The following is a 21,757-nucleotide window of genomic DNA, read 5'->3' on the forward strand; positions in this document are numbered from 1 at the left end:
ATACTGGCATGAAAAAAGTATGGACTTCAATTAATTAAAAAAACACACACACAATTGACAAATGAAAATTACATAATGTTTTTAAATAAGTCGTTTGATATATATTTATTGAGCCTATTAAGGCCTGGTACACAAATAGAAAAACCTAGGTGCCCTATGCTCGAAAACAGGGATTCGTGCAAAATTAACAAGTGTGATATAAAGAACCATAAATTGTAGCTCTTGGGGGGCAGTAAAAACGCCTTAGGGTGGAGGAATCTACCAAATAGATCAATGAGTTGAGGAACCGAACGAAATGAAATGAGCCACTTAACCGAGACCAGAAGCCCTCCTCCTTCCACGTCACCCAGCCTCACCTTTCCTCCTCTTACATCGCTTTTGCCCACTATCCAATGGAAGGTAGGCTCTACATACTTACTGTGCGCGTGCGCATCATCAATGCGACGATCCTTCGCATCGATGTTTTCGGAAGCAACTTCTTCAGCCTGGTCACTACCGGCGTCGACGCTACCTCTGCTGCCGCCGCCGCCATTTTGACGGCGGAAAGAGCGAGGGTCTGGGACAGCTGGAGGCGGCGGCGGTAACTGGTACGGATGGTTTCCGCCCGCGTTAGCCCCTCCAAGTTCGCCGGTCTTGGGGCCACAGCACTCGGTATTGCTTTTATTCCCACAGGGTCCCCGTGTCTCTCCCCAGTCTTGTCACTCTGTCTTTAGGCTGTTTTTCGCTTCCTCACTGTCAGCGGCTCTTGAATCCTTGTTTGGAGCTGTTATCAACCCCCGCAACTCCCCCCGGACCTGTGTTAATATACCTGCCTCGACGCTGGGGACTCAGGCTGGGTCACCGACTCCTCGTTCCCCGCCCTCATCCGGTCCGAGTTGCTTTTGGGGGTGGGGGGCACAAACCGGGAGGGCTGAGGGCAGCACGGCCTCCTCTGGGCAGGGATCTGTGCCCTTTAGGGGGAGGGGAAGACCAATTCTGGCATTCTTGGGTTACGGAGAGAGTTTGGGCTTTAGCTTTAGTTTTAATGGTGGTGGAGAGAAGCATAGAATAGTCAGCGTTACCCGAGCTTTGTGTTGTTAGAGCTTAATTTGTCACTGGCCTCTTTTGTCCTTTCTCAGGAGTAACTTTACGAAAGGAAAGGTATTTTGCGCCCTCTCTCCCCGCTGGAAATGGCCACTGTGAGTAAATTAGTCTCTTAAGCGGTATGATGGTTTGGGAACTTTTAGGAAATGGAGGGTTTGGTTTAATTATGGCATTGGTGGCGTAATGTTTCTTGTGAAAAGTGTCAAGGGAAGGAAGGGGTGTGAAATTCTGTTCGTATGCTTTGAAGGTAGTTTGAAAAAAACTTTCTCTTCAGTACACATGTACTTGTTTCTGTAGATTCATTTTTGGAAATAAATTCAGTGCGAGCATCCTTCCAATATTTTTTAGAGACATTATTTCAGGAAATATTCAGAATCTATTTTTAAGCTTTTTATTATTTTTATTTTATTTTTTTTTTGGTTCGCTAACCTGAAAGTTTTCTAGCAGTTTCAGTATAGGAAGTAACCTTCCAAATCCTGCAAAATGAGAGCAAGAGGTATAATTCACATAGACCAGAAATATTTATTGATTGTAACTCTCCAATAATTAGACATATCCTCCCATAAGGGGTTGATATAGGGGGACACTAGACATAGATGAAATAGCTGCATTAAAAAGTATAAAGTAATTGGGGTGCCTGGGTGCTTCAGTTGGTTAAGCGTCTGACCCTTGGTTTTAGCTCAGGTCATGATCTTGGGGTTCCAAAGCCACGCATCGATCTCTGCACTGAGCATAAAGCCTGCTTGGGATTCTCTCTTTCTCCCTCTGCCCTTCTCATGCTTGCTCTCTCTCAAAAGACATAAATAAACTTAAAAACAATTGTAATTATTTCTTAAAAATTACACAGTGCAGGTTCAAAGCTTTGTGGAGAAGAGAAACTAGGGGTTTGGGATTACTTAAAGAAGCATTTAATCTGAGTTTTGAAAGAAGAGTGAAACTTAGATAATCGGAGATTTGAATGGAAGAACAGGAGGTGTGTTCAAAGACACCCTCCCTTTCAGAAATCAAGAAGTCACTTCTGCCTTGTGGAATGTAAGATACGTGAAAGAGATTAGTGGGAAATAAGGTTGGGTTGTGGAGTTGGAATCAAATAATAGAGAGCCTTGAGTGTCGCAGTATTTAGATTTGATTCTTTAAATTGTGGTCATTTTAGCAGAGCTGTGTTAGGAAGATTAATATGGCAGTAATTAGCCAGGATAATGCAATTGAACATGATATATTAAGAGTCTAATGATGTGACAGTAGGGACAAGTCATAAAAGTAGACCACTAGTCTTGACCCCATTTTAAGGTGAATTTTTACCTAGCCGAGGGAAGGTTGTAAAAGAACCATGTGATACTCTCAAAGGAGAAACCTTAATTAGAATAGAATATTAAGGTTTAACCTGCATTTGTGTGTGCATGCATGCTGAATGGCTGTCAGTAATGAAACATGCAAGTCTGTCTTCAACAACTTAGTTAGCATACATAGCAAGAGTTGTCCATGCTTCAGAAGCTGGACAGGTAAATCAGGATGCCTTGATAGGAATTTTGACAAATTGCAGTGTTCACTACTGATGATGGGAGGAGCCTTCCTTAGCTACGGTGATTTGTTGCTAACCAGTGCCATTTGAAAATAGGAATCCAGGGCTGCCAGCTCTTCCATGTTTCCAAGAACAGTGCTAAATATGGGCTTTTTGTGGAAATCTACAATTTCTCAATGTTGATATTCAATTCAAGTTTCTTCTAACTGTGGATCACACAAAAATGTCTGTAGACAGATATGGATGAATTTCCTAGATGACCAGTTTTTGGTCTTTGGTATAGACCATATTTTCTGCTCACATGACCAAAAGCAGGATTTAGTCCTAAAATAGTATCTAAAAGACTGTTTCTCTTTTTATACTAATAAAGATTTTAGAATTAAACCTTAATAGCCTGTCATCTTCCCAAGTTTAGAATCCTAGGTTTGAAGTAATCATATAAAATACATAGTTGTCCTCATACTAAAATAAACTATTCTAATTTTTGAGTTATTTATTGGCTCACTTTTAGTTCTTATATTTACCAGTTGACCCAATGGCATAAAATCTGCCAAGTAAAGAATTAGAGGATCAAACAAGTTAGAAGATGAAATTTGAAACACGTTAGCACTGTCATCAGCTATTCTTTCAGTGGATAAATTAAGATACTGAATGGCTTATTTTGCCATTAAAATGAAACTTGGTTAAATAAATAAAGTGAAACTTGGTGAGTAGATTTTCTTAGATTGGGAACAAAACTCACATTTTACTGTAACTTTTGTTAAAAGCTTTACCATCAAGGAAAAATACCGAAGTAGAATTAGTGGCCTTGGTACTCAGAGGCTTAAATAAATAATCCTTAATAGTATTAGGCAGTTGCTAAAATAATTTGGATAATCTTTCTTTTTCCTTTTTTTACTTGTGAAGCAATGTATTATTACACATAATATTTTAGTAATCTTAAATAATATTAAATTTAATATTTAATACTTTAATGTTAATGGTATATGGAACTGGTGTGGAAATAAGTAAAACAGTGCATGTAAGCACTTAGCACACAGAACCTAGCCAACAGTAACATCCATTGATTATTTACTATTTAATATTGCCCCCTTCAGATAATATTTTATTGAGTCTTTTACTTTGAGGCCTTGCCTAAAATATTTTTGGAATTCAAAATTTGTATTGCCTTTAGATCCTGAGCCATATTCTGTTAAATGTAAATGTCTTCAATTGTAAAGGTAAATTTCAATTACAGAAACACCCAAAAGTCTGAGTTTGTCTGGTAGGTTAAAATCTAATAACTATCACATTTGTTTCTTTGGGCAGGTTGGGTGCTAACCCAAGGGAGCGTGCTTAAATTTTCAGGTGGGCAGAATACTCTTCAGACAGGCCTTGTACTTTGGAGACACATAAAAGAGGTTCTCTTTATCCAGATCTTGAAATTTGCTAGACCTAGAAGGAGAGGCAAAAGGGAAGAAATCTTATGGCAGTATAAAAGAAGGCAGAAAAATATGGGAAATGTTAGGTAGATATTTTTATGTGACTAAAGAATAGAAAAGGGAAAGGACAGTAAAGCTAGTAAGAAATTATGCCAGAGAGGTAGAAAGACCAGTTAGGATATTCTCTTGTATTTATGATGAAAAAAAGGTCAGAATACCTGGGTTGAATTTCACAATACTGTATGAAAGGGATAATATTCTAAAGTATCAAATGGCTACACTATTTCAATATCCTGGTGACTAGTTTACATGCCACCTCTCTAATCCCACTCCAGGCCCTACTGCCCTGAGTGGTATGTTCCTAAAAACATTCCTTGTTTTTATCAGTTTACACTATTCTTCCCTGCCTCCAGATTAAAATTCTGGTTTGTTGTCTTGATGTAATAAGTCCTTTACTGTGTAAAATACATAGTGTTTTATAATTGCCCACAACTTAACTTTCAAGCCTGTTTTTTACTGTATTCCCTTATCTATGTATCCTCATTGAACTTTTCACTGTTTTGAAAATACCTTTTATGACTATACATCTGTTCCTAAAGTCACTCATTGAAATGCCCCTTTCCTTCTCAACTTATTGCTGTTTCTTCAAAACCTAGTGTATCCTCTGAAATTTTTTTCCTGCTCCCTTTCAAGGATCTCTTAATTGTTCAAATCTTTTAATAGCATTTCACAGATAATGTGGTATTTGTTCTTAAATATTGCCTACTAAACAAGGAGTTGGCATTTTAGTTTGTTAATGCAAAGGGACAGATAAGTAAGTATTTTAGGCTTTCTGCAGTCCCTGTGCAACTGTTTAACTGCCATTAACAACAGTTAAACGTGCAACATTTAACTGCCATGGCAGTTAAAATAGCAATAGACAATACATGAGGAAAATGGAAGTGGCTGTGATAGAATAAAACTTTATTTGCCAAAACAGCAAGCTATATTCAGCTATAGTTTGCCAACCCCTGCATTAAATTACTCTGACCCAAGTATTTTGCTAGAAGTTTATGCGTGAAAGATGTTTACACGTTCACCCATTGTAACTGACCTCAGAGTCCAGGAACAAAGGAGCAAAAAATGTACCACAAAGCTACGTACTAAAGGTTTTGAAAGTCCTTAAGAATGGAAAAATCTTATTTGTACTACGTTTTTAGTATTGTTCCTAAATAGGGCAACTTTTAGAAGTTCCTATTCTCTCTAAAGTAGCACTCTTGATTCTGGCCTTTATTGGAAAGGCCACATATTTTTACACAAAGTAACTTACTGTTTGTTTTTTAATAGACTTGTTTTTTAAAATTATATACATAATGCTTGTCAAATGGTAGTTGCTCAATAATAGAATAAAATTTGGTTTTAAAAGATACATTGCAGTGTGAGGATTTGCCAGAGATTGTCTAGAAGTATAAAATGTATGTTCAGAACAAATAGTTTTCATTTTTGTGTTATTCTTAGGTGCTGTGTAACAGAGCCAGACTAGTTTCCTATCTCCCAGGATTTTGCTCTTTAGTTAAAAGGGTGGTCAATCCCAAAGCCTTTTCAACTGCAGGATCTTCAGGTTCTGATGAGTCTCATGTGGCCACTACACCTCCAGATATATGTAAGTAAAACTTATTATTGATTTACATATAATTATTGCAGAACGTTTTGAGTTGTGCTTTCTGTAATGTTTCTTGAGGTTTTACAAATCTTACAAGGTTAAGTTTATGCCATTAAAATCAGCTCTGTATACATATTTATATTGGAGAACTACAATGAAAAAAAAAAAGAATACATTTGGTTTTTAAAACTTATTTTCTTGAACTGTAGTTTCTATTGTAAACACACTTAGTCCTGACTGAAACAAATCTTTTGATCCCATAAACTACTATCAATTATTTGCTGAATTTCTTAAATTTAGCTGGTACTTTGTGTATATATACACATGCATATATTATTGAAATATGATTTGCATACTTGCATTAGATTCAGAAGTACAATATAATGATTCAGCAGTCCTATATGACACCGTCTTCAGATAAATGTACTCCTCATCCCCCTTACCTATTTCACCTATGGCCCTGCCCTCCTCCCCTCTGGCAAACACCAGTTTATTCTTTTTATTTGAGACTGTTTTGTTTCTTTTATATTTTAGTCATCTCACAAAAATTTGTTCTTCAAACTAGTTCTCTTTAATGTAGAAAAGAGGAAGGATTTTTTTTTTTTTTGGAATATAATTAACAGAGTGTATGTTAGTTTTAAGTATACAGTAAAATGATCAGTTTTGTACATTTCTCAGTGTGCATCAAGATAAGTATACTCTTGATCTCCTCTATTTCACCCCTCCCCCACACATGCTTTCCTTCTGGAAACCACCAGTTTGTTCTCTGTATTAAAGACTATTTTTGTTTGTCCCCTTTTTTCTTAATTCTGCATGAGTATAATCATATAGCATTTGTCTTTTTCTAACTGAATTTTTTCTCTTAACATTATACCTTCTACATCCATCCATGTTGCTACAGATGGCAAGCTTTCATTATTTTTTATGGCTAAGTAATATTCCATTTTGTATGTATATCATATCTTTATACGTTCATCTGTTGGTGGGTATTTGGATTATTTCCATATCTTGGCTATTATAAGTAATGCTGCATTAAATATAGGGTCCATATGTCTTTTTCTTTTGTGTTTTCATTATCTTTGGGTAAATACACAGTATTGCAGTTACTGGATCATTTGATAACTCGTTTTTTAAATTTTTAAAGAGTTTCCATTCTGTTTTGCACAATGGCTGCATTATAAGAATGCAGTTTCCTACCAACAGTGCGTGAGAGTTCCTTTTTCTCCACATCCTTGTCAGCCCAGGTTATTTCTTGCATTATTAATATTAGCTATTCTGAGACAGGGATAAGGCGATATCACATTGTGGTTTGGGTTTGCCTTTCCCTGATGATTATTGATGTTGAGCATTTTTCATGTGTCTGCCATCTATGTGTCTTAGACAAATGTCTCTTCAGGACCTCTGCCCCTGTTTTAATAGGGTCTTTGTGTGTGTGTGTGTGTGTGTGTGTGTGTGTGTGTGTGTGTGTATGTAAGTTATTTATATATATATTTTGGATATTGACCCCTTATCAGGTATATCATTTGAAAATATCTTTTCCCATTCAGTAAGTTACTTTTTTTTTTTTTTTCCCGTGCTATTAATGGTTTCACTGTGCAAGACTGTTTCCTTTTGGTATAGTCCCAATAGTTTAATTTTGCTTTTGTTTCCCTTGCCCAAGGAGACATATCTAGAAAAAAGTTTCTATAGCCAATAATAAGGAAATTATTGCCTATGTTATTGAAGTGTAATGACCTACAATATTGTATTAGTTTCAGATGTACAACAGAGTAATTCAACACTTCTGAACATTATACAATGCTTACCACAAATGGAGTTACCATCAATCACCATATGATATTATTACAGTATTACTGACTGTACCTATGCCTTACTTTTTCATCCTTCTGACTTAATTTATTTTATAACTGAAACTTTGTACCTCTTACTCTCTCATACCTAATTAGCCTATAGTACTACCCACTTTCTCTCTGGAAACCACCACTTTTCTGGATTTGAGTATGTTTCTGCATTTTGTTTCTTCATTTGTTTTTTTATGTTTCACATGCAAATCATGTGGTATTTGTCCTTCTTTGTCTGACTTATTTCACTGAGATGTGTATCTTCCAGGTCCATCCGTCTGTGCTACAAATGGCAAGATTTCATTCTTTTCTTTATGGATGATTTATTCTATCGTGTGTATACTCAATGCATACACATGTTCTTTATTCATTTATCTATCAGTATACACTTAAGTTGTTCGCTATCTTATCTATTATAAATAATGTTGTGTACATCAGGGTGCATATATCTTTTATTAATTTCAACATTCATTTGTTTTGAGGAAATACCCAAAGTGGAATTTCTAGATTGTCTGGTAATTCTATTTTTAATCTTTTTCAAGGAACCTCCACACTGTTTTCTACAGTGGCTGTGCACCAATTTGCCTCCTACTAGCAGAGGACAAGGGTTCTCTTTTCACATCCTCACCAACACTTATTTCTTTTTGTCTAGCCATTCTGACTGGCGTGAAAATGCTGTCGTATGAATTTATCAATATCGGAGTGAAGAAATGCTTGTTTTGTCATTTCTGTAATGATTTTCAGTTTTTCTCCAGCAAAGGCAAAATATCTTACAATGAGAAGTTTCAAAAAGGGTCCTGATTTTCACAAAATCATACACACACACACACACACACACAGGTGAAACTGTATGTTATTAAAACAACATCAAAATTCAAGTTTTACACCATCTTTATATTTTTCAAAGTACTCATATTGAGAAATGAAGATGGAGATAGTAGATGCTGTATGCTTCAGGGAAAATTTCTGAGCAAGCTCAACCCATGCCTCCTCAACTCATGACACCACTCTGGAGTCCTCCTTTGTAATGAACATTGTACTCACAGCGGGGAGATTGTTAGGGTGAGGAAAAATGATCTTCATGTAGGGATGATTTGTGAATATGAATATACCTGACAGACAAGGTGGAGAAGCATTCCAAGGAAAGGGGAGCACATATGCCAAGGAGGAGCTTTGAGGTTATGAATAATTAAATTGGGAATGCTAGCATGCAGGGTGGCCTGAAGCTATTAGAAAATTAAACGGAAGAGGTAGGCACGAGGCAGATGATAGAGGGCCTTATGCACCAAGCTGGTGACTTTGGATGTCACCCTTTAGGATGGTGATGTCCACAGAGGTCCTCTGGGGCTCTGGACATTCTGGACAAACTGCAGGGCTCTGAGGGTGTAGAAGAGGCTTCCAGTGCTCTCTCGCTGTTCAGCCAAGGCTTAAAATAACTATATTTGATTTGTTTTCGCCTGTACATAAGTATGCGAATAAAAGTTGGCAAGGCTAAAATCATTAACAACTACTGGAGGTAAAAAAAAATAAATAAAAATTCCTACTGGAGGCAAAAGGAAACTACAGAAGGATTTTGAGTAAGACAAAATCTGGTGCGTTTTAGAATAATCACTCTCAGTCCAGATTAGAGTATTTGTCTCCAACCCGAAGTGGCTGCATTCCAAGTACGTTGTGTTGGATTGTTTGTTGTCAACTGGCACCATCGCGTCTCACGTGTCCTAAGGCTGGGAAGTAGATTTCCCTTTAATGCCTTCCCAGTAGTTATGCATTAGCTATCTGAGGAGAGGAACTTGCCGAGATTTAGCAGGCACAGGTGAAGCACAGCCCACTATACCCACAAGGCTGTGGGAGTCACAGGTGTGGTCCCACATAGCTGATGCTGGAGACCTCTGCAGAAGCTCCCATTTCACAGTGGTCCTTGTGGTCAGACCTGTTCCTTCTCAGACGCCTATAAACCCCAATTCTTCCACTTCAAGTTGAGGAAGGCACTGTTTCTCTGACCCTCTGACTACCCCTGCTGACGGACCTTCACTTCCCAGCTTCTCCCTCCTTCAGGTAAACTGTAAGTCTTGAGTTATCCCCTTAGTCCCATAATATTGTGGCCTCCCTTATCCTGATGGAACTCAGACTGATACACGTGTGTATGAAGTAATCCACTGGATGGAGAAGATCACGTTAAAACTCCTGTTTATATTTATGTTTTAATCTCTCCATGTCATACATCTTATGACTGACATAATGGTGAAAGAGGAAGCATGCATGACTTCTAAAGAAGTCAGAGTGCATGTGTTGAGATGTGTGCCCAGTTTGTTCACTTACAGAGGTGTGAAGTTTTTAAAATTTGAGAATATTGGTAGAGAAAATGGCCTCAGTCGAGGGACAAAGCTGCAGGCCGAATGTTTAGTCGGAAAGCTATTATAGAAGTCATCCAGGAGAGAATTTATGAGGGTCTGAAGTGAGGATGTGGCAGGGGCAGTCCGGATTGAAGTTGTACTTAGGAGGTAAAATAAATAGGAAGCCATAGCTGATAGAGTACCTTTGAGGAGGAAAGAGAAGGACACTTCAAAGATGACTCCTAGGTTTGTAGCTTAGGTGCTTCCATTCACAGAGCAAGAGCTACCAGTTGGTTTTGTTTGTCTTTCTTTCCTCTCATCCAGCTCAACAATTTAGAAAAACCATCATCCGCCAAACCCAAGTAGAGTTCATTTCAGGAATGTGAGGGATGGTACAATATGTAGGAAAACTATCCCTCAACTCTACCGTGTAAAAGTTGTAAGAGAAAACTTGATCGTGGTCGATGCAGCTACTGTCCAGCCAAATTTCGTGTTTTCCATTCCATTGTGTGAAGTCATTACCAGGAAGTGATACCCAGATGGGGCCATGTGACTGATTCTTGCCAAAGGAAGTGTGGGTGGTGCTGCTGTGTGCCAACTCTGGGCCAAAGTTTTCTAAGAAGCTGGAGTGCTCCTTTCACACCCTCTTCCCCTTCCATCAGCAGAATTTAGATAACAGCAAGGCCCTAGATGCTAATGCCGACACAGATGGAAGAAGTCTGGGCCCTTGAATTACCTTATGGAAGAGAGCCACCTGCCTTAGTGTTACGTGACTCAGAAATAAGCCTTCCATCATGTTAGACAACAAAATGTAGATCAGCTCATTTGGTAAAGAATGTTCAGTCTCCTTTGAAAATTGCAAGGATACTATAGTAGGAGCCCCAAAGCATGCAATACCAGTAAATAATCACTGTTGATACAAAATTTTGGAAAACATTACCCGCAGGCTTTCTGAACGTGGGGTCCATGCATAGAATAAATTTGGATGGAAAACATTACATTTTTCTTTTCACTAACATTCAACTGAAATTTAGCATTTCTTTTCATTGTGAATATAGACAACACATCCTGTGTGATTAGCAGGTCCTGTGACTTGTCACCAACAGAAAACACAGATCTTTTCCTATCACATTAGAGATCTCCCTTGACTTACAGCGGCATTATGTCCAGATAAATCCATTGTAAATTGAGCATATCATAAATTGAGAATGCACTTAATACACTAACCTGCCCAATGTCATAGTTTAGCCTCACCTACCATAAACGTGCTCTGAACACTTACATTATCCTACAATTGGGCAAACTCACTTTAACACAAAGCCTGATGTATAATGAAGTGTTCAAATTTCAGTGGTGGTCTTTATTGAATGTGTATTGCTCTTACACCATAGTAATGTCGAAAAATCCCAAGTGGAGCCATCATGAGCTGAGGAGAGTCTGTGTAGTTGTTGATGATATCTCAATACCATGTATAGTTTCACTGAATCAGAATTACAAATCCTGTAACATTAAGCATTCATAAAACACATATATTCTGTCACAAATTTCAAAAGTATTTTGATAAATATTTAAACATAATCAACTCTTTAATATATGTACTGTGTGCATTTCAAAACATTATGGGGGTGACTTGGTGGTTCTGTCAGTTGAGCGTCCACATTTGGCTCAGGTCATGATCTCATGGTTTGTTGGTTCAAGCCCCTATTGGGCTTTGTACTGTGCCGAGCTTGCTTCATATTCTCTCTCTCTCTCTGCCTCCCCCTGGCCCTGTTTGCTCACTTGCTCTTTCTGTCTCTCTCTCTCTCTCTCTCTCTCTCTCAAAAATAAATAAATACTAAAAAGATTAAAAACATTATTCTGAAAAGAGGGCCATGGCATGAAAAAGAAAAAAACACCTTGAGATATATTTCCTCAGTGTAGCAATGAATATCTAACTTACGACAATAGGGTTACAGCTTCCAAACTTTAAATGTCTAGTTTGAATACTAGCTAAGATGTGATCAACACAGAATTATACCAGAGTGAAAAAATCTCATAGTAATTATAACCATCAAATGTTATTAAATAACATATAGAAGATACAGGAATACACCAAACTTTTTCATATTGTGTGTTTTGGATACATACACCTAATGTCAGTAATCTTTTTGTGTTTGAGGGCAACCATAGACCTTTAGAACTATTAAGACTACTGTCGGTATGTTTCTCTCTAATTCATTCATCTTATCAATTTATAAATAGTAAAATTCTGGTATTTTTGTAAGGTATTTAGAATATTCTTGACCTTCACTAAACCATCTAAGTAGTTGCCTGTGTTGGACAATATATATGATAAAGATTTTTCACTTTATTTATGAATCATGCTAGGGGTTGTAATACCAAGAACTTTAATTTCATCTACATTTTATTAATGATTCTGAAAATAGTGCTCTTTTTCTAAAACCAGAGCTCAATGGCTTAAACCTTAGTTTCCAAAGGCAGCAGAACATAATCTGAATAACTTGTCATAGAATCATGTACCATCATGTCTTTCCATTTATGACCTGAAAATACCTGAAAATAATATTTTTTCGAATCACTTTAAACACTTCCCCAGGGGCACCTGGGTGGCTCAGTCCATTGAGCTTCTGACTTTGTTTCCATGATTTCACGGTTTGTGGGTTCCAGTCCTGCATTGGGCTCCACACTACCTGTGCAGAGCCTGCTTCGGATCCTCTGTCCCCCTCTCTGTCTGTACCTCCCCTATTCATTCTCTTTCTCTCAAAAATAAATACACATTTAAAAAGTAGTAAATAATCACTTTCCCATAATCAACACCCCTTCCTTCCAATAAAATACACAAAAGCTATTCCAAAGTGAGAAGCTTAACCAGTGATTTTCATAAGGTAATGCAGTATGAAATATGGGAACTTTAATATGAAAAAACCTAGGTTGGTGTTCCTAGTCCATTACTTAAAAACTTTGTGGTCTTAATGCCACGAAGTTTTAATTTCCTCATCATGAATTGAAGATAGGATCACTTACCCCATACTGTTTTTGTGAATATTAAATAAGGTACTTACATAAATTTGAACAGAAAATGTCTGTGCAACAAACTGTTAATTCTATCCCTTACTGACTTTTAAAAATAAAGTCATCACAATAGCTGTAAACAAATAATGTGACCTTTACAATGACTTAGCGAAATCTCCACAAAGGGAACTATTTTGCATCAGGTATGACTTTTTAAGACATGGCTACACAAACACACAGCATCTGTCATTATAAATATGGATACTTACCATATCACTATTTTTCTTACAGCATATGTATGCATCTTTCTAAATTTTTGAATTGGAGTTCTGTTGGATCCAGTGTTCATGTGTTGGGTTTTGAAGTACTGCCCACCTAACTATAGAAAACTACCAATTAACATTTTCTGATGAATGTCCCTGGGCATGTAATGGCTGAATTCGTCTAAAGCAGTGATAACCACAATTACCTAAGTTAATGTGCTATCTGTGTATTAACTGCTAGTGGGAGTATTTCAATATTTATTTTGGATGTTACGAATCGTTTGTAATGGTATTCTTTTTCTTTCTCCAAAGTTGTGGCTAGATTAAGTACTAAAATGTTCTGCCAAACACATCGCCTGAAGTGGTTGTATTATATTTTTAGGGGAATACATTTTGGGGATAATTTTTACTATTTATATGTCCACAAAATTGTACATCTTCACAGATCAGATGATAATAGCATCTGATATTTACTGACTTTTTCCATAGGAAATGGCAGCAAATGACTTATATATGTAATTTCCCCTAAACTTTACAGTTTTCATTAGACGGGTGCTACCAGAATCTGAAAGTAATGTATCCAAGTGGAGAAACTTGTGTTAGGCAGAACTCCAAACCCAGGTGTTGTCCAAAGCTCTCTCTCTTTTTTTTTTTTTTTTTAAAGGTAGGATACTGCACAGCTCTTTGATTTCCTAATGAGTGTCTAGATACCTGAACTCACCAAATCATGGCATGATGTAATGTTGAGATTTTCAGATTTTCAGAAGCCTCTCCCCCTTCCCTCCATCCTTCTTCTCCTCCCCCTGTGGCCGTCTCCCCCTACTCACACATTATCTCTCTCTAAAAAAATAAAAAAATAAAAAGTAATTTAAAAAAAAAATTGAAAACAATTAGTTTGAGAAGTAGGCCGAGAGATGTGATAGCCCTAAATAATATATAACATCTTTTTCACTTTATTGCCACACCTCTAATTTGCTTGGAGGAATTTGTGTTAACTGTTGTAAACAAAACTTTCGTAACAAAATCCATAAAGTTTTCAATAGTCTCAATTTTATTTTATTTTTTCTATTCTATTGTATTTTATTTTACTTTATTTCATATTTATTTCAGAGAGAGTGTGCAAGCATGAGCAGGGGAGAGGGGTGCCAAGAGAGAGAATCCTAAGCAGGTTCCACACTCAGCAAGGAGCCCAGTGTGGGCTTAATCCTACCACTCTGAGATCATGACCTGAGCTGAAATTGAGTCAGATGCTCAACCCAGGCCCCCCTTGATAGTCTCAATTTTAGTATTTATTGCGCCTCTGTTGCAGATTCCTTGACCAGTGTTCATGTTTTTTCCAATAAGCTAAAACAGTTTTTACCACCTGGAGACATTATTGTCTTGAATCAGTATAGAGCTTTGGGCTTATCTGCATAAAACTACACTGCATGGGGACCTGTGTTTGATTGTAAGGGAACTGTGGATAGAGAGCAATTAAAGTTACATGCTTATCCATTTGAGATTAATTTGCCTCTTCCAAGTCACTAATTCATACCCCCAGTGTCCAGGAGAATTAATTTATTTCCCATGAGTGACCACTTGACTCTGCCAAGGTATTTTAACTCACCTGGGCCTAATATAGAATAAATTTTACACTGTATAACTTAGTTACTGCCAAAAACATAGTTTGTTTCCCTCTTTCCCACCTTGTTTACTGAATGCCAAGACAGTCTTCCTTTTGACCCTACCAATGATTTAACTCTGAATAGTTTCAATCTGGTCATGGACAGTTAAGATTGTGTGACATTAGACATGGGATTTGTACTATTTAAAATAATTATGTTATTTATTTTTACTCAAGCATAATTAACATACAGTGTTTTATTAGTTTCAGATGTACACTGTAATGATTGAAAAATTCTCTGTATTTCTCAGTGCTCCTTAGGATAAGTGTACCCTTAAACCTTTTATCTTTTTTGCCTAAATTCTCACCAGCCTCCCCTCTGGCAACCACCAGTTTGTTCTCTGTATTTAAGAGTCTGGGTTTTTTTTGGTCATTTGTGTTGTTTCTTAAACTTTACACCTGAGTGAAATCGTACAGTATTTGTCTTTCTCTGAGTGGCTTGTTTCATTTACGATTATACCTTGTAGGTCAATCCATGTTGTTACAAATGGTAAGATCTCATTCTTTTTTAGGGCTGAGTAATATTCCATTGTATATATCCACCACACCTTTTATCCATTCATCTATGAGTGGACACTTGGGTTGCTTCCATATCTTGGCTATTATAAATAATGTTGCAATAAACATACCAGTGCATATATCTTTTCGAATTCATGTTTTTGGTGTTTTGAGGAGGAGGGGGTGAATACCCAGTAGTAGAATTACTGTCTCATATGGTAATTCTATTTTTATGTTTTGAAGAACATCTATAGTATTTTCTGCAGTGGCTGCATCAGTTTGCATTCCTACCAACAGTGCAGGAAGGTTTTCTCCACATCCTTGCCAAAATTTGTTATTTCTTGAGTTTCTGATTTTAGTTATTCTGAAGGTTTAAGGTGATATCTCACTGTGGCTTTCATTTGACTTTCCCTGATGATGAGTGATGTTGGGCATCTTTTCCTGTGTCTATTGCCCACCTGTATGTGCCTGGGTGTCTGTTCAGGTCCTCTGCCCATTTTTAATTGGATTATTTGGGATTTTTTGGTGCTGAGTTGTGTAAGTTCTTTACATGTTTTGGATATTAACCTGTTATCAGATATATCATTTGCAAATATTTTCTCCCATTTGCCTTTTTGCTTTGTCATATATTTTGCTTTGTCATATGTTGCCTTTTGCTTTATCAGTGGTTCGTTGCTCCATGCAAAAGTTTACTAATTTGGTATAGTAACAATAGTCGAGTTTTGCTTTTGTTTCCCTTGTCTTAGGATCTATATCTAGAAAAATGTTTCTGTAGCTAATGTCAAAGACCTTACTGCCTATGTTTTCTTCCAGTATTATGGTTTCAGGTCTCACATTTATGTCTTTAATCCATGTAGAGTTTGTTTCTGTGTATTAGTGTAAGAAAGTGGTTCCGTTTCATTCTTTTGCATGTAGCTGTCCAGTTTTCCAGCACCATTTGTTGAAGATACTGTCTTTTCCCCAGTGTATATTCTTGCCTGTTTTGTCATAGGTTAATTGACCATGTAAGTGTGGATTTAATTCTGGCCTCTGTATTCTGTTGCACTGATCTATGTGTCTGTTTTTGTGCCAATGCAATACTGCTTTCATTCCTACAGCTTTGTAGTATATCTTGAATACTGGGATTGTTATACCTCCAGCTTCGTACTTCTTTCTCAACATTGCTTTTTCTACATGGGTTTTTTTTTGGGGGGGGGGGGGTTCCATACAAATTTTAGGATTATTCTAGTTCTGTGAAAAATTCTATTTTGAAAAGGATTGCATTAAATATGTAGATTGCTTTGGGTAATGATGGAAATTTTAACAATATTGGCTCTGCCAATTCATGTGCATCATATATCTGTCATTTGTTTGTGACATCTTTAATTTATTTCATCAGTGTTTTATAGTTTCCTGAGTACCGGCCTTTCACCTCCCTTGTTAAGTTTATTCCTAGGTATTTTATTCTTTTTGGTGCAATTGTAAATGGAATTGTTTTCTTAATTTCTCTTTCTCTTATTTCATTATTAGTGTACAGAAATGCAAGAAATTTCTCTATATTAATTTTCTATCCTGTAACTTTATTGAATTCAGTTATTCTAGTACTTTTTGGTAGTCTTCAGGGTTTTCGGTATATAGTATCATGTCAGCTACAGACAGTGGAAATCTTACATCTTCTTTACTATTTTGAATGCCTTTTATTTCTTTTTCTTGCCTGATTGCCCTGACTAGGACTTCTAGTACAATGTTGAATAAAACTGTTGAGTGAATATCCTTAACTTATTCTTGATCTTAGAGGGAAGACTCTGTTTTTCACCATTGAGTATGAAGCTGTGAATTTTTCAAATACAGCCTTCATTATGTTGAGATATGTTCCCTCTGAACCTACTTTGTTGAGAGTTAATCTTGAAGGATGTTCTATTCTTCAGTTGCTTTTTTTACGTCCGTTCAGATGATCATATGGTTTTTGTTCTTTTTTCTTTTTAATATTTTAAACAATTTAGAAGTTTATATCTCTTTCACATCCAAATCTGTCTAGAAATAATAGGTTGTGGGGTTCTTGGGTCATTCAACAAAGTTATCAGGGAGCCAAGCTCCTTCCAGCTCACTGCTCTACTAACAGGTGCAGCTCTGCTCCTCCTGGTCCAAAATGATTGTTAAGTTGTACAGCCATCGTATGTGTATTCTAAGCAGCAGGTTGGAGGGAAATGTGCTGTCTCCCTTTAAAAGACACATTTTGAAATATCCATCTAATACTTTCCTTGCATCTCAGAACTTAATCATATGACTTTACCTAGGTGCAAGGGAGGCTGGGAAATGGGGTCATTGAGCTAGGCAGCCAATGTGTCCAACCAAAATTTAGAAACCCTGTTATTAAAAAAGAGGGAGAATGAATACTGGGAAGCATCTGGACATCTTTGCCTCTTCTCACTACACAGAGTTCCCAGAACCAGTGATGCTTCCTTTCTCCTTGGGCTTATCCCTTGTGTCAGATCCCTCATATCCCTATAGATAAACCCCATAGTCTTCTACCTCTTTGCCTGGTGTAGAAGATTCAATTTTCCAAAGAGGGCCATACCAATGTCTATCCCATCTCACATGTGTCCTTTCTCTTAATATGTTGTATCACTTTGATTTGCAAATACTGAACCACCCTTGTGTACCTGAAATAAGGTGCATTTAATCATTGTGAATGATTTTTTTAATGCATAGTTGGATTTTGTTTAGTAATTTTTTGTTCAGGATTTTTGCATCTATGTTCATTTGAGATGTTGGTATGTACTTTTCTTTTTTTGTAGTGTCTTCATCTGGTTTTGGTATCAGGGTAATGCTGGCCTGATGAAATGAATTTGTAAGCTTCCTTCATCTTCTATATTTTGGAATATTTCTAGAACAATAGGTATTAACTCTTCTTTATATGTTTGTTAGAATTCACCTGTGAAGACATCTGATTCTAGATTTCTGTTTGTTAGGAATTTTTTGAATACTGTTTCAATGTCATTGCTAGTAATTGGTCTGTGTAAATTTTACATTCCTGATTCAGTTTTGGAAATTTATGTTTCTAGGAATTTTTTCATTCCTGTTATATTCTGCTTTCTGTTGATATATAAGTTTACATGATATTCCCAATTTGTGTTTCGTGTACCTGTGATGTCAGTTGTTATTTCTCCTCTTTTATATATGGTTTTATTTACTTGAGTTTTCTCTCCTTTGGTGAGTCCGACTAAAGGTTCATCAATTTTACTGATGTTTATCAAAGAACTAGATCATGGTTGCATTGACCTATTGTGGGTTTGGGGGGGTGGAGGTGGTCTCCATTTTACTTGTTTCTGCTCTAATCTGTTATTTCCTTTTTTCTGTTGGTTTTGCACTTTTTCTTTTCTACCTCCTTTAGATACAAGATTAGGTTATTAGAGATTTTTCTTGCTTCTTGAGGTATGCCTGTGTTTCTGTAATCTTCCCTCTTAGAACGCCTTTCACCACATTCCAAAGATTCTGGACATTGCGTTTTCATGTTATTTGTCTTCACGTATTTTGTATTTCCTCTTTATTTCTTTTAGGCACATTCAATGTTTTCTTTTTCTTTCTCGTCTTCAGCTTGGTTGTTCTCCATTACTGTATCTTCCCAGTAACTGATCCATCCTTCTGTGTCCTGTAATCTGCTATTGATTCCTGGTAGTTTTTTGGTTTTGTTTTTTTTTTTTTTTTTTTCCCCAAATACTGAGATACTTCCATTTCATTTAGGTCTTGGCTGTGGTTTTGTTCTCATTTCATTTGAGATGTGTAGTCCTCTGTCTCCTCATTTTGTTTAACTATCTGTGTGTGTTTCCTTGTATTCGGAAAGTCAGCTTTTTATCCTGATCTTGAAAGTAATAGCCTTATGAAGAAGAGGTACTGTGGTACCCTGTAACACAATTTCCCCTGTTCTCCAGAGCCAGGAACTTCAGGCCTGTCTCCACTGCAGATTGCTTGCTCCCTACTGTTGTGGCTGAACCTTGTTTGCCTTTTGTCCAGTAAGCTGCAGTGGCCCACTTTGCTTGTTGTGTGCATTTGGTCCCTGTGCTGTCAAGGGGCCAGTCTGGAGCCACCAAGGTATTTGTAGTTGGGCAGCATCAACAGTCAACCAGATGCCTGCCCTCAGTCCATCTGCTGGGGCTGCAGTTGCACTGATGATTATCGGGGCACTGTCTTTGCAATGCCAGCTATAAGGTTCAGCTGCTGGGACTGAGTGTGCCCTGGTGTGTGTGATTATCTTTCCTTCTTCCTAGGGCAGGAGTCTCTTTAGAGTGACACAGGTTCTTGCCATATCTGCTTGCAAGGTATTTCATGGCACGAGTTCCTTTGGCAGGATGGCTGCTAAGCGTGGCAGATTGGATAGGGTAGATCTGAAAGGGAGCACTGTAGCAGGGCACATGATGGTAGCAATACAGGTGGAAGAGTGCTCCTGCTAGTTCCTGCAAGTGGCCTGCTGTCTAGACTGAGGCGGGGATTCTTGGAGAAGTCTCCTAAAGATCCCAGGCTCTTCTCAAATTGTTACTTTTATATTGTATTTCAACTGGGTTGTTATGCTTTTTTTAAGGTTGTTATGCTTCAATTTCATATCTCTTTCTGCCTCTCTTAGAGCTAAGTCTGCTGATTTTTAAAGTACCTAGAGTTAAGCCTGATTGAAATAAATGAATGAATAAATAAATAAATAACTCGCTCACTTGCTCCTCTGCTTCTGAAAGCCAAATGTTATGCAGACTCATCTTCCTAGTGTAGGTTCTCCCCCCACCCCAAGCCTGAGGTGCTCCTTCTCTATGATTGTGGGGACCCTCTAATTTGTGGTTAGTCTCTCTGTGGGGGTTGGTTCCTGACTGCATCTTTGCCCCTGTTACTCTTTTTGTGATATGGCCCTCTCTGTATGATTAACAGTAGAAAGTCTATTCTGCCAGTCTTCAGGATGTTTTCAGAGTTAGTTGTTCTGATGTGGCTGTTAACCTTGTTGTGTCCATGGGGCAAAGTGAGCTCAGGATCCTCCTGTCGTGTCATCTTCCCAGAAGTCCTCAATATATGAATTCTTATTGAATCAATAACTTACCCACATCTACAAAGTCTGCTTCTTCTAATCCAGTTTGCACATCACTATCCTATTAAGTCTAAAACATTTTCATCACGTTACTTCCTTGATAAACCTTGGTTATTTCCCACTGCTTTCACTAGCATTTCACAAACTGTCCTCAAGCTATGCATCATTGTTCAAGTTCTAAAAACAGTTTTGTGTTTTTTTTAGTTCTGTGAGTAGATCTAAGTAAGAATATATATCCTAATATATCCTAAAGGGATTCCACACAGAAATCTTTTTACTTGCAATACATTACTTACGGTGTCATGTAAGATGACCAGGGGAAGAAAACCTTCCCTGGTTTTCTTGCCCTGTTTTTCTTTTATAACTTCATCTCTTATTACTCCCCAGTTTATATATTCTCAAGGCTAACCATATAACGTATCATAAATGAAAAATGTGTCATTCAAAACGTATAGATTGCTGAATATATAAAGAATTTTTATAGAGATCAATTGGAAAAAGACAACCAATAAAAAACCAAATTTTTTTTAAGTAGGCTCCATACCCAGCATGGAGCTTGAACTCACAACCCCAAGATCAAGAGTTGCATGCTCCATCTACTGAATCAACTAGGTGCCCCAGAAAATTCTTTTTAGAAATGCATATGAACAGGTATTCCAAGAAGAGAAAACCTAAATAACCAGCCAACACATAAAGATATACTCAAATCTACTATTAATATGGGATATTTCTTTTCTTTAAAGAAACTTAGATTTTCAGTCTTTAAAACTCATCTTCTTCAAAATACCTGAAATCTTTGTTAGAAGGTGGGGGAGAGACATTAAAGTATCCCCCAAGCTAAGGCACTTTGAGACCAGAAAACAAAGCACGCCAGTTCATACAGTTTACAGAGTTTTATTCAGGGTAACTTACAGGTGGGATCAGACAGAGGGCAGTCCACAGCAGCTAAATAGTTATTCTCTGTAAAACCCATACCTTAGTGCATTGATTTTATAGAGCAAGGAGACAAGGACAAAGGTCATTATAGTGAGATCAAAGGGTTTACATGTACTTCAAAGGGCATGCATGCACCTAATTGACAGCTAACCTTCAATTAGATCTTGGGGCACCACCTGTACATCAGAAAGAGGAAAGAAATACTATGTTATCTCTAACAGATTTATGGGAGGCCAGAACAAGCCTTTCCCTGTCCCAGCCTTGTAGGCATTTCTACCATACGTATTTTAATCTCTGAAGAATCTGGAACATGTGGCCCTAAGAGAGGTGATTCAGCAAACATGAACAAAATGAAAGACCAAAATTAGAGTCCATATTGTCAGTACTCCTGCAATGTTTTACTTTGTGAACTGACTCCAGTCAGTCATTAATGGCTATCTAGATCTAGCCTTATTGGCTTAGTGTGATCTGCAGATCAGTAGCATCAGCATCATCT

General features: G+C 37.3%; 1 protein-coding gene and 1 pseudogene across 2 annotated transcripts in view; one reads left to right on the top strand and one right to left on the bottom strand.

The window, feature by feature from the left end:
- LOC125911638 (40S ribosomal protein SA-like) overlaps window positions 1-501 on the bottom strand; it is a 194,331-nt pseudogene extending 193,830 nt beyond the window's left edge.
- Window positions 502-547: 46 nt separating this feature from the next.
- Window positions 548-21,757, top strand: part of MMADHC (metabolism of cobalamin associated D) — a 37,066-nt gene continuing 15,856 nt past the window's right edge. The window contains exons 1-3 of one of the 2 annotated variants that reach the window (XM_049615661.1): window positions 548-651; window positions 1,119-1,178; window positions 5,524-5,668. In XM_049615661.1, coding sequence (XP_049471618.1) covers window positions 1,170-1,178; window positions 5,524-5,668 — 154 coding nt within the window. In that variant the 5' untranslated portion in view covers window positions 548-651; window positions 1,119-1,169. Of the gene's footprint in view, window positions 652-781; window positions 869-1,118; window positions 1,179-5,523; window positions 5,669-21,757 lie in introns of those variants that run through there. The other variant, XM_049615662.1, reaches the window with a different exon arrangement.

Source organism: Panthera uncia, assembly GCF_023721935.1.
Source record: "Panthera uncia isolate 11264 chromosome C1 unlocalized genomic scaffold, Puncia_PCG_1.0 HiC_scaffold_3, whole genome shotgun sequence".
NCBI lineage: Eukaryota > Metazoa > Chordata > Mammalia > Carnivora > Felidae > Panthera > Panthera uncia.